Consider the following 12,070-nt stretch of genomic DNA (forward strand, 5'->3'; position numbering starts at 1 on the left):
AAAACGGAGGAGAAGCTGATCATCGCCGTTGCTGGGTTTCCTATCATTATCGGATTAATTGCAGTTTAACCATCAGAGTGAAAGTTTATCATTTGCATGTGTTTTTAAGTCCTGCCAGTTTAACAGGGCGCGCTTGACAGGGCATATAAGAACGCAGAGAGATAGCAGAGAGAGAGAGAGAGAGAGAGAGAGCCTCGGCCGCGCGCGCGCACTCACTATTAATAATAATAAATAATAATGTGACCAAAACGGTTATACAAATGCTGTCATTATAAAAGGTTTCTAGTGTCAATGTATTGCTTGTTTATTTTGTTTACTTTTCATGGTGTGACACTTCTCTTCTCCCATGATCGAACATAGAATGCTGCTACGTCAGAGCGGCCAAAGCGTCAACAGGCTTCCTCGTACTTTTTGACAAGCGTCCTTGACAGGACGGCCAGAGCTTCTTTGCCGCTCAAGTCGGCGGCGGTGTGAACGTACAGTTAGCATTGCAACCAGCTACCGCACATAGGTGTTGATCCGCCATCGTCTTCTCTACTCCTCCTCAGAACCTGAGCCGCGCGGGCGGGGGCGGAGGGGAGTATGAGCTTGTGGCACCGCCCAGTGGAGTTACTACGTCACAACTCCAGTCTATTTTAGCTGGCATTTTAGCGTCTGCTACTGATTCACAGCCATTTGAATGCAGAAATACTCAGAAATACAACTTTGAACTTATTTTTCTCAAGATATGTCCTCTAACATCAGAAAAATGCCACAAGAGCATGTTAACACCTAGAAAAACATGATTTTCATCGGAGTGGGTCTTTAAGTCTGGGGGGCCATTTATCTTTCCACTAGTCTGGAACCACATTCCAGTCCCCTCTTTCTAAAACATTATCAGATGAGTACAGCACTTTAGTTTCTGATTGCCATCACAAATATCTTCTACTAATTTCTGGTTCTGAGCTGCATCATTAAAGCCATAAATATTAATTAAAATGAAAAAAGACCATCAATTTTCAGTATCACCATCAACCAATGACCGCTTCCATCAGCTTTATCCATCACTTCACCCATCAAAAGCGATCTGTCGTGCTTCTATGAAGCCATATGGACCGCGAAAAAAAAGCAAGCTTTCCTGCCCTCCTTGCTTGTTCGATTTGAGGCCACAGCTTTCATCTGTCTTCCAAATCCTCTCGAGGAAGCAATCCTTCCGCCTTGCAAATAGGAGAATATTTTGCTTCGACGCCAGATTTCATCCTTCACCCGCCTGAGTGAACAGCACGATCCTTCTTCCCAGGCCTATGGATGATGTCAACAGCCTCTTCCATATTTGCCTCCATCTCAGGTGAAATCTTACTTAGGATCTGAATGACATGTAATCTGATATCTTCATCTTTTTTTCTCTTCTATGCCTTTGATCCAAAGACACCACCTCATCTTTCTAGTTCTCTCACCCACTCCTAAAGATCATAGTTCTCCTTGTGAAGATGCTCATTTAGTATCTCCAAGTCCTTGACTCTTTTCTTGCACTTATTCACCTCTTTCGAGTTTTCAATTTCGACTATTCACCTCAACCAGTTTTCTAAACCGCATTCGTTAAGCTTGCAATCATGGCGCTGCTTTGCTTGGATTGCTCATGTAAATCCGCCAGCTTCTCATCCACCCTCCTTTCCAGTTTTAAAATTGCCTCCAAAGTTGTTATGCTGGAGATTTCAGCCTTCACTTTTTTCAGCAGGATTTTTACTTGGCGTTGAATAAATGGAGCCATCTCCGCATTCTCTTATACTGTGCACAGAAACCTCCATTGCGTAGTCGTGCTCCGTTTCTCTGGCCTCATCTTTCTTTTCAATATTAGGTGATAAATCTTTACCTTTGGGGGTCTAGTTTTAGTTTGACAGGTTTAATCAGTTTTCATCTTGACAAAAAACTGTTGGAATAGGCACTTGTGTAAAAATGCTGTAAAATGAGGATGCTTTCAAAAATAACGTCATAAATAGATATTATCAATTAACTTCTATTACCTAAATCAAATCAATATTTGGTGTGAGCACCCTTTGCATTTAACACTAATTTTGTCCTCAGTACACTTAGTTTTTTGTCCTCAGTACACTTAGCGCATAGTTTTTCAGGTAGCTTTGCTGGTAGGTTTCTTCAAGCATCTTGGAGACGTTGCCACAGTTGGCAAGGCAAGGCAAGGCAAGTTTATTTATATAGCACATTTCATACACAATGGTAATTCAAAGTGCTTTACATACTATTAAAAATAATCAGAAGAAATAAGAATATACAAAACAGTTTAAAATAAAGAAACAAGAAAGAACTAAAAATAATTAAAACAGTTTAGAATAAAGAACAGTTTAAAATAAAGAAACGAGAAAGAACTAAAAATAATTAAAACAGTTTAGAATAAAGACTAAAATAAGACACAGTATAAACAGTCGGACAAACAGTGACACAGTGCTCATTCATTAAATGCAAAGTTAAACAGATGTGTTTTGAGTCTGGATTTGAATGTGACTAATGTAGGAGCACATCTGATCTCCTCTGGAAGCTGGTTCCAGCTGCGGCTGGCATAATAGCTAAAAGCAGACTCTCCTTGCTTAGAGTGAACTCTTGGAACTTCTAGCTGATGTGATCCTAATGATCTGAGTAATCTGTTGGGTTTGTATTCCGTGAGCATATCTGCAATGTATTGAGGTCCTAGGCCATTGAATGATTTATATACTAGTAATAATACTTTAAAATCAATCCTATAAGTAACTGGCAGCCAGTGTAATGACCTGAGGACTGGTGTGATATGATCATATTTTCTGGTTCTGCTAAGAATCCTGGCTGCAGCGTTCTGTATGAGCTGCAAATGTCTTATGGTCTTTTTGGGAAGGCCAGTGAGGAGTCCATTACAATAATCCACCCTGCTGGTGATGAAAGCATGCACTAGTTTTTCTAAGTCTTGATTGGAAACAAAGCATCTAATTCTTGCAATATTTTTCAGATGATAGTATGCTGATTTAGTTATTGCTTTGACATGACTATTGAAACTAAGGTCTGACTCTAAAGACACACCAAGATTCTTGACCTGATTTTTAGTTGTTTGACCTTTAGAGTGAAGGTATGCGTTCACCTTGAGAACTTCATCTTTGTTTCCAAACACAATGATTTCAGTTTTGTCTTTGTTTAACTGTAGAAAGTTTTGGCACATCCAGCTGTTGACTTCATCAATGCATTGAAGCAGAGAGTCAATGGGGCTGTAATCATTAGGCGATAGGGCTAAGTAGATCTGTGTGTCATCTGCATAGCTGTGGTAAGAGATTTGGTTCTTTCTCATTATTTGGCTCATTGGGAGCATGTACAGGTTGAACAGGAGTGGCGCAAGAATTGAGCCTTGAGGGACTCCGCATGTCATGGGCGTCCACTCAGACTTATGGTCACCTATACTCACATAATAACCTCTCCCATCTAAGTATGACCTGAACCATTTTAGAACTGTCCCAGAAAACCCCACCCAGTTTTCCAGCCTGTCTAGAAGTATTTTGTGATCGACAGTGTCAAATGCAGCACTGAGGTCGAGTAGAACCAGCACTGATAATTTGCCTGAATCTGTATTTAAGCGAATATCGTTTATTATCTTAATGAGCGCCGTCTCTGTGCTGTGATGCGATCGGAAGCCAGATTGAAAATTATCAAAGTATCCATTTGAGTTTAAGAATTTGTTCAGCTGGTTGAAGACAACTTTTTCAATGATTTTGCCTGTGAAAGGAAGATTTGAGATCGGTCTATAGTTGCTTAATATAGTCTTATCCAGATTGCTCTTTTTCAGGAGGGGTTTGACAACAGCAGTTTTAAGGGAGTTTGGAAAACTTCCATAGAAAAGTGAGGCATTTACCACTTCTATGAGATCTGCTTCTAAACAGTCTAACACACTTTTAAAAAAAGATGTGGGAAGTGTGTCAAGGGCGCAGGTTGATGTTTTAAGGTGCTGAACGGTTTCTTTCAGAATTTTGCCATCAATTTCTTCAAAATCAGACATAGTAACTACTTTCTCAGGTTGAAGTCTGATCTGACTGACCCCAGCGCAACTCAAGGATGTGCTGATCACCTTTCTAATATTATTGATTTTCTCAGAGAAAAAGGTAGCAAACTCACTACACTTGCTGTCGGAGAGCATTTCACTGGGAATCTCGCTTGGGGGATTTGTTAGTCTGTCGACAGTAGCGAAGAGATTTCGAGTATTATTTAGGTTTCTGTTTATGATATTGGAGAAGAAAGTCTGTCTAGCTTTGCCTAGTTCCATATTGAAAGCACGAATGGTGTCTCTATAGATGTTATAGTGGATTACAAGTTTTGTCTTTCGCCACATGCGCTCTGATTTTCTGCATTGTCTTTTCATAATTTGCACTGCTGTTGAGTTTCTCCAAGGTGCTTTTTGTTTACCATTCTTCCTGACTTTCACAGGAGCAATATCATCAATTACATTTTTAACCTTTGAGTTAAAAGAATCAAGGAGAGAATCAACCGAGTCAGCAGATATGCTCGGTCTTAGGGATATGGCCTTCATAAATAGTACACTAGTGTTCTCATTTAGGCATCTCTTCTTGACAGACACAGATCTAACTTCAATGGCAGGAGAGATCAATAAATCAAAGAAAATACAGTAATGATCAGAGAGTGCGACATCCTTAATATCATTCAATGAAATGTTTAGACCCTTACTGATAAGTAAATCTAGAGTGTGTCCACGATTGTGTGTGGGCCCATGTACATGTTGAATCAGATCAAAAGTTTTTAAAACAGTAATGATTTCTTTTGTCATATTATTTTCTGCATTATCTATGTGAATGTTAAAATCTCCAGCAATAGTGAAACTGTCAAACTCTGAGGAAATTATTGATAACAGTTCTGTAAAGTCTTCAGCAAAGGCTGAAGAGTATTTTGGAGGCCTGTAAATAGTGATAAGTAAAATCCGTGGAGCACCTTTTAACACAATACCCAGATGTTCGAAAGACGGGTAATTACCAAATGATATTTGCTTACATTGATAGACATCTTTAAAAAGAGCAGCTACACCCCCACCTCTCCTTCCAGCTCTGGAGACACTCATAAAGGTAAAGTTCGGAGGAGATGTTTCATTGAGGATTGTTGCACTGCAGCTGTCTTCTAGCCAAGTTTCATTTAGAAATATAAAGTCCAGGTTGTATGTGCTTATAAAGTCATTGACTAGAAGTGATTTATTTTTAAGTGAGCGGATGTTTAAAAGTGCTAACTTAACAGTCTTGCTTTTTGTGTCCACAATCTTAGTTTGTCGTGTGATAGGCACCAGATTAGATGGGTTTGCTGTACGGCTTTTAAAGGCCTTAGACTTTCTAACATGTGAATGAACAGATGATACAGGAACACTGGGTTCCCGCTTGTTCTGTAAACATTTGAGAAAGTTACTGTTATCACAGCGGGGACCCGGCACAAATCACTTGGAGCTGGTATTGGTTGATTTTGTAACACCTCTAGCAGACGGTGGAAGTTGTGGGCCCTGGCGTTGTGGAAGGGGCCTTAATGCTCGAGGAGGAGGAAGAGGGGGAGGGGGGAGAGGGCGAGCTGCGCCCATAGACTTTGGTGGTAGTGATGTTTTTCTGGTTGATATCTGGGGGCTTCCAGTGAATTGGGTTCCAGCATACACTAGTTTTTCCATTTTCTCTGAGAAACACATCAATGGGGATGTAGGAGATAGTGATAGCGGTGAGAGTGGCTGTGGTGTTAATGGAGGCTGTAATATGCTGTCTTGGCTTTCCTGGTCGTGTTTGGGTGCTGAATCTGTTGTTACTGGTGGCTGTAATGTACTGTCCTGGCTTCCCTGGTCATTCTTGGGTGCTGAATCTGTTGTTTTTGGAGGCTGTAATATGCTGTCCTGGCTTCCCTGGTCATTCTTGGGTGCTGAATCTGTTGTTATTCGAGGCTGTAATATGCTGTCCTTGGGAGCTGAATCTTGTGACATTTCTAATATGTCACAGTCTGACTCTGGTGAGCTCAGTGGGCAGGGCTCAGCTGAAGTTGTGTCCGTGAGCAGAAGATGTTTTGGCTGCATGGTGTTATCATTGTCTTTGTGAGATGTGTCAGCCGCATGTCCATTCAAGTCCTGAAGTGAAGTCCTGTGGTCATTCAAACTGTGTCCAGGTGAGTGTGTGCCATTCTGGTTGATTGGATTGGCAGAAGGATGATGAAGGGAGAAAAGGATATTGTCCTTTAGCACTCTTGAACCCAGTTTGTTTGGAAGATGGCCATTTTGTTGAAACAGTGGCCTCTGATTCCAGAAAAGATTAAAGTTGTCTATGAAGTTCACTCCTTTTATATTACAGGTTTTTTGCAGCCATGAATTAAGCCCAAGCAACCGTGAGAACCTGTTACTTCCTCTAGCTGGAAGTGGTCCACTGATGAACGTTTGTACTTTCAGTCTTTTGAGTGTTTCAAAAAGTTCATTGAAATCCTTCTTAAGCTGTTCTGACTGCTCTTTATGGATATCATTCTTCCCCACATGAACGATGAGTCGATTTGCAGTCTTATGTTTCATCAATGTTTGTTATTTCTCTGTTTACGTCAGAGGTTGTTGCTTGTGGAAGGCAGCATGTAGTTGTATCTTTCGAGCTGATATCTCTGATCGTAGAGTCCCCAACTATCAATGTTTTGACCTCGGCTGCGCTCTGAGCTGAGTGCCGCTGTCTGCTTGACCTTGAGCGCCTGTTAGTATCAGAGTGAGCTCCTGGCTGTCTGTGTTCATCCACATTTAACAAATTTGAGCATTCCTCATTCAATAATACTTCAAATCTGTTCTTAAGATGAATAGGTTGTGGAAGACGACCAGTGTTTGTAATCCTTGTAGCTGTGTATGGTGTAGATGAAACTATTTTTGCCTGAGAGAGTCTAATGCCTCTATTTTTGGGTTTTGCCCCCTCTTTGTACCAACGGTTTGTAGGTCGATCGGCTTGTTTCTCTGCACTAGGTATGTTCTGTTGAGGAGCATTAAATTCATGACACTCACCGGCTGTGCGCTGTATTTGTCCATGATGAAACTCTGTTGTGGGTTCCGTCTGGTTTGATCCTACCATTAGCTTTGTTTCAAGAACTGTAATCCTTTGTAAAAGTTTTTGGCAGTTAGTACAGCAAGTAGAATCAAAAGGACGCATTTTCTCTTATCCTTGTGAATGTTTTCTCTTCCGCCGGAATGTAAGCAGTTCAGTTTTCTCTTCCTCGGAATGTAAGCTTCAGTGAATTCTGAAGGAATGAAACTAATTCTGCTTTTTTATAGTAATCCAAGCGTTCTGAGCACTGTGCTGATTCACTGAAGTTAAAATTAGGTGATAAAATGTAATAATAACGAAAGCGATAGAGCAAAGTGCGGAGCAGTAGGCAAAAGCGTCCGACCAGTAGCAAAGCAGGAAGTAAAAAGTTCTTGATTTAGTCTGTCTCAGTTAGAAATGTAAACTAATATTTCCCACTGACACACTACAGCAAAAGGCTTAAAACCATTTTTTGGTGAAAATACTAACATGCCTAAGACCAAGTATTTCTTACTTGCACACGTCTCTGTAGGTCTGAATGGCCGTGTCCATGTAGTGTGCAGGGTACGGCCTCGGTGCCCCGCTCTGCAGAAATGCGGCGACAGCAGCCATCTCCTGTAAAGACAGAGACACCAGGCAATCACTCTGAGGCATGTGCAGACAGTGTTACTCTATAACCACAGAAACAATGTCAGTGTCCCTATCTGTGGAGCTTTTTTCGAGCAGCAGCTTGGTGTGCGTCTCACCAGCGATCCCGCGGCATACAGCATGGCCTGGTCGGAGAGGAAGTCCTTCTTGGCAGTGTGGTAGCAGTTGTAGGCCAGCTCATAGTGCTGAACTAGGAAGCAGAGGTCAGCCATCTTCCTGATCTGAAGCTCTGGAGCCTCTGAGGGATAGCTGATATCACAAGGGTCAATGATCAGATGAGATGTATAAAAGAACAACACAATCGTTTAAATTCGTACTTCAGGTCGCTTACAGCAGCCCTGCAGTGTTCTTTAGCTCAGCAATACTCTTCTCTGGGACCTTCCCTCCACCAAACAACTTCTTAGTGGCGGAGAAAAGAGATCGGCTCAGACCTTTTCTCGAGACAAGCTAGAATGGGAAATAAAGAAAAATGAAGGCAAGATGAAAGAAAAGCTCAAAAGCTGTGTAGAACTTTCAGAAATATAAAAAGATTAATAAAATTGGAACAGTATATTTGCATTACTGTCAAAAGTTATAAATATTAACAGATCCTCGGCTTGTACTCTTGGGTAATTTAAGCCTATTAGATTTATTTTGAAAGTATGAAAACTGATTTATTCTGTAAGAATTCAGCCAAAATGTGCATATTAAAAAAAACCAGCAAATTCATTTTGGGTGTCAGTAAAGACATTTATAATGTTAAAAAAGATTTTTAATTCAAAATAAATGCAGGTTTTTTCCCCAACTTTCTATTCATGAAATATCATAGGAACATAATTGTTTTGAAGAAGAATAAGAAGAAGAAGAAGTTTAATAAATTTTAAAATATATTAAAATAGAAAAGTTATTTTAAATTGTAATACTATTTCTCAATATTTTACTGTATTTTTGATCAAATAAATGCAGCTTTAGTGAGTGTAGGAAACTTCTTAAAAAAAAAAACCCAGATCTTACAGACCTCAAACTTGGTATTTCCACCAAATATAGTCTAAATTTACACAAATACCTGAGAAGAAAATCAAAGTCAATCAATACAGAGACTTGAGATTAATTAAATCTAACATATCATTTGTGTGCGTTTATGTACCTGGTCATTTAGTTGCCGTATGTTTTTCTCGATGTGCGGCAGTAATCCTCTGAAAGTGAACTCCTGGATAAACTGCCGGATGTGGTCGTGGTCATTGAGGGTCAGGCAGGTTCCTCGAGGGGTCGGGGTGGAGTGAGAGGTCAAGCTGGCCTTCGTCACATCCACGCTGTTTACAGGGTTGTTGCTAGGGTAACCGGCATCAGTGGGCTGGTCCAGCTGCAGAGGATGAGTCTCTGAGATGCTGTCTGTGTCTGTAAACATGAGTGGAACATCTAATTAACATTAGACCAACGTTTCTCATCAATATGAGGTTTATAACCAAAATCCCTGGTAATGGGATTCAGTTGGAATGGACTAACCTCTAACTGAAGGATCAAGACCATCTTCCTCTGCACCGATGTTGTTTTCAACCGCATTATTCACTGCACATTCTTCATAAAGCTCCTGTTAAACATCACCAGGGTTCGGGAACATTTCATTTGGCAGAACAAATTCAATTTTTCAAATCCATCATAGTCACACAACATTAATTCCATTAGGGCAACACATTTTTCCACAAAAACTAAGAACAATTTTAATCATTACATCATGCATTTTTCAGATAACTCTCTAACTTCAATATTGTAAAACAGTTAACATAGCAATCAAAATTGATTTTACATTCACCAATAGTTTCACCACACTGCTTTCAGATACATTTATAAAAAAATAAAGACTGAGATAATTCATTAGAGGAAATTATAGCAAATAAAAGTATTATATTATAGCAGGATTTCCCAAATTGGGGTTTGATGAAAATTTATGAAAAAGCAATTAAATCATTATTAAAATATAAAATTAAAATAAATAAATCGTTTTGAAATAAAACATTATTTAAAAACAAATTGTTAAAAAGGTAATGAGAATGTATTTTTAAATGATTACTACTTAAAAAGATACTTTTAAGTAAATGTTTAAAAAGAAAATATTTAATTATAAAAAATATATATAATTATAATTTAATCATAACAATAAAAAATTCATAACATTTAATTACTAATTTTAAGGACCATGGTGGAAGAACACTATAAAAGTGTACATTATGTATAATATTTCATTTAGTAATATAATAAAATATTTAAGTGTTCTTCCACCATGGACCATAAAATAAACTTAATAAATTAATTAATAAGAAATAACAAAATATTACATCACTTGTACCCTGGATTTGCAAGGTTTATGCCATAGTTTATGCCAAAAAAATCCTAAACAGTCAAAACAGTCATCGAGGATGAAGATATTGGGCCATCAGAGGCATAGCAGTGCTGAGAATGTTTCTATAAACAAATTCAAATATTTAATCAGTTAAGCCCAATTAGATATTGTACTTAGCTATTATTATTTTCATGCAAGGCAGAAGGCCATGTGACAGAAAATATACTGAATGGGGGTTCAGTGTTTTCCTCTTGAAGTCTGGACCATTTTTATATTTTGCTTAAAATAAATATCTACTAAAAAACAAACATCATGAAAAATACTAAAAACTCCCTCATCATGAGCAGAAAACAAAGTTAAATAGTAATTTCAAAGTTTAAGTTGTCTTTTCTTGCCATCCACAAATATTTTTCCCAATCATAACATTGTTTATTTTGAAATGCTCTTAACATGCTGATTAATAATGTTAAATTAAGAATTAAAAACATGGCTTGAACGGTCAGAGTCATATGACTGATAAACTATATTTGCTGCATTCTCGTTTTTGGCAGTGTTTTAGCGTATTAATCTATTTTTACTGTTAAAATAACCAAAGTTTGGCTCTAGATAAAAATATTAGAGTTTATTACCATAAACAACCCTGAATGCTTGTGGTGTGAACCGCTCAGTTGTTCTGATGCACTACTAACTGTAATGTACGGTAAAATGGTGCTACCGTTGTCATAAGTCTAGTGGTCCGGTTGGAACCAAGCTGGAATCCGGAACCAGACCACGGTTGAGGACACCTGGTTTACGCCTTTAAAACTTTTCTAGCTCTTGGTCAGATAACAATGCAACGTGGCCCAGACTTTATGACGATAATCAGAAGTTTATGAGTTGCATGTTAATTGCCTGCAGTGAGGTTGAGGCACTCACAGGGTTGTGTACGCTGGTCTTGTGCAAGTACTGACTCCAGGGGTCCGGCATCTGTTCGTCCGCACCAGTGCTACCGCTCCGGGAGTTTATCTTGAGCAGATAGCAGCCCTGAGTACCATACCGCTGTTTCATATCCTCGTACACTGAGTCCGCCCTGAGAGACAGAGATCGACATTAATAGTTGTTCTATACCATCATAAATATATATGACAGCCTAATCCTTCTCCCCACAGTCAAGTTGCAGGCAGCGCACGATTACCGTGATTGGCAACTTATCTACATGCAGTAAGTGGAACGGAAAGCAAGCATGCCTGTCGCTCAGCTGATGTCAGAAATCAATATTCATAGAAAAGCACATTGCAAATGCAGTTTGTGTTGGCTTAAAGGTTCATTTTATTCTACTCATGCTACTTCCTCTAATTAAATGTACACAATTACTGAAGAAGAGCAGAAATGTTTTCTCCTGACATCACTTTCGTTTTAATCACTGAGGCAGGGTTGGATACATGTTTCCAGTGTTAATCAACTCTTTTCGTTTAATTGCAGAATCAGAACAAGCCGTGGGAATATCAGAGGCTTTTGAATGGCATATGGAATAAAGAGCAGGCACTCACTCGGCACTGGACATTTTTTTTTATACAACATTAAGTCTGAGCACAGTTCAGCTAGAAGCAGTTTAAGTAATAAACGTATTTCAGTAACAGTAATAAATGGTGAATTGCGAGTGAACACAGTCTTCATGCATGTAGATCTATTTTCCTGTTTCCTTTGACCTCTAGCTTACATAATTGAAGTAGAATCTAATTGAGCTACTTACAAATTTTAAAACTGCCTAAAGCAAGAAAACCCCAATTATTTGAAAGAATGTGCATGTATTTCTGTGCATATTTTTTTAATTGCCCTCGTGTCATATGTAACGACTGGACCGATCAAACACAACCCCTCACCCAGGAAGACTGCGTGATGTCTGGTTTCGCCACTGAGAATTATCACACTTTTTTTCCACTCAAATACACTTGGGACATTGATTGTTCTCAATAAGAGAACAGTACAGGCCACAAGAAACAGACATGCAGTTCCTTAGAAATGGAATTCTCTCCACTAATCCATTGACAAATCTGTCTAATTAATGAACATGCATTTCCCTTTTCATATTGTA

The 12,070-nt window shown here is 39.0% G+C and overlaps 1 protein-coding gene across 4 annotated transcripts in view; it reads right to left on the reverse strand.

Moving 5' to 3' along the window:
* trappc8 (trafficking protein particle complex subunit 8) overlaps positions 1–12,070 on the reverse strand; it is a 67,396-nt gene that overhangs the window by 39,861 nt on the left and 15,465 nt on the right. For all 4 annotated transcript variants that reach the window (XM_084092033.1, XM_084092032.1, XM_084092031.1 and 1 more), the window contains 6 exons: positions 10,912–11,065; positions 9,162–9,246; positions 8,803–9,053; positions 8,008–8,123; positions 7,775–7,925; positions 7,543–7,643 (listed from right to left, as the gene is read on the reverse strand). In XM_084092033.1, the coding sequence (XP_083948159.1) occupies positions 7,543–7,643; positions 7,775–7,925; positions 8,008–8,123; positions 8,803–9,053; positions 9,162–9,246; positions 10,912–11,065 (858 nt within the window). The remainder of the gene's footprint in view (positions 1–7,542; positions 7,644–7,774; positions 7,926–8,007; positions 8,124–8,802; positions 9,054–9,161; positions 9,247–10,911; positions 11,066–12,070) is intronic.

This window comes from Abramis brama (assembly GCF_963993115.1).
Source record: "Abramis brama genome assembly, chromosome: 18".
Classification (NCBI taxonomy): Eukaryota; Metazoa; Chordata; class Actinopteri; order Cypriniformes; family Leuciscidae; genus Abramis; species Abramis brama.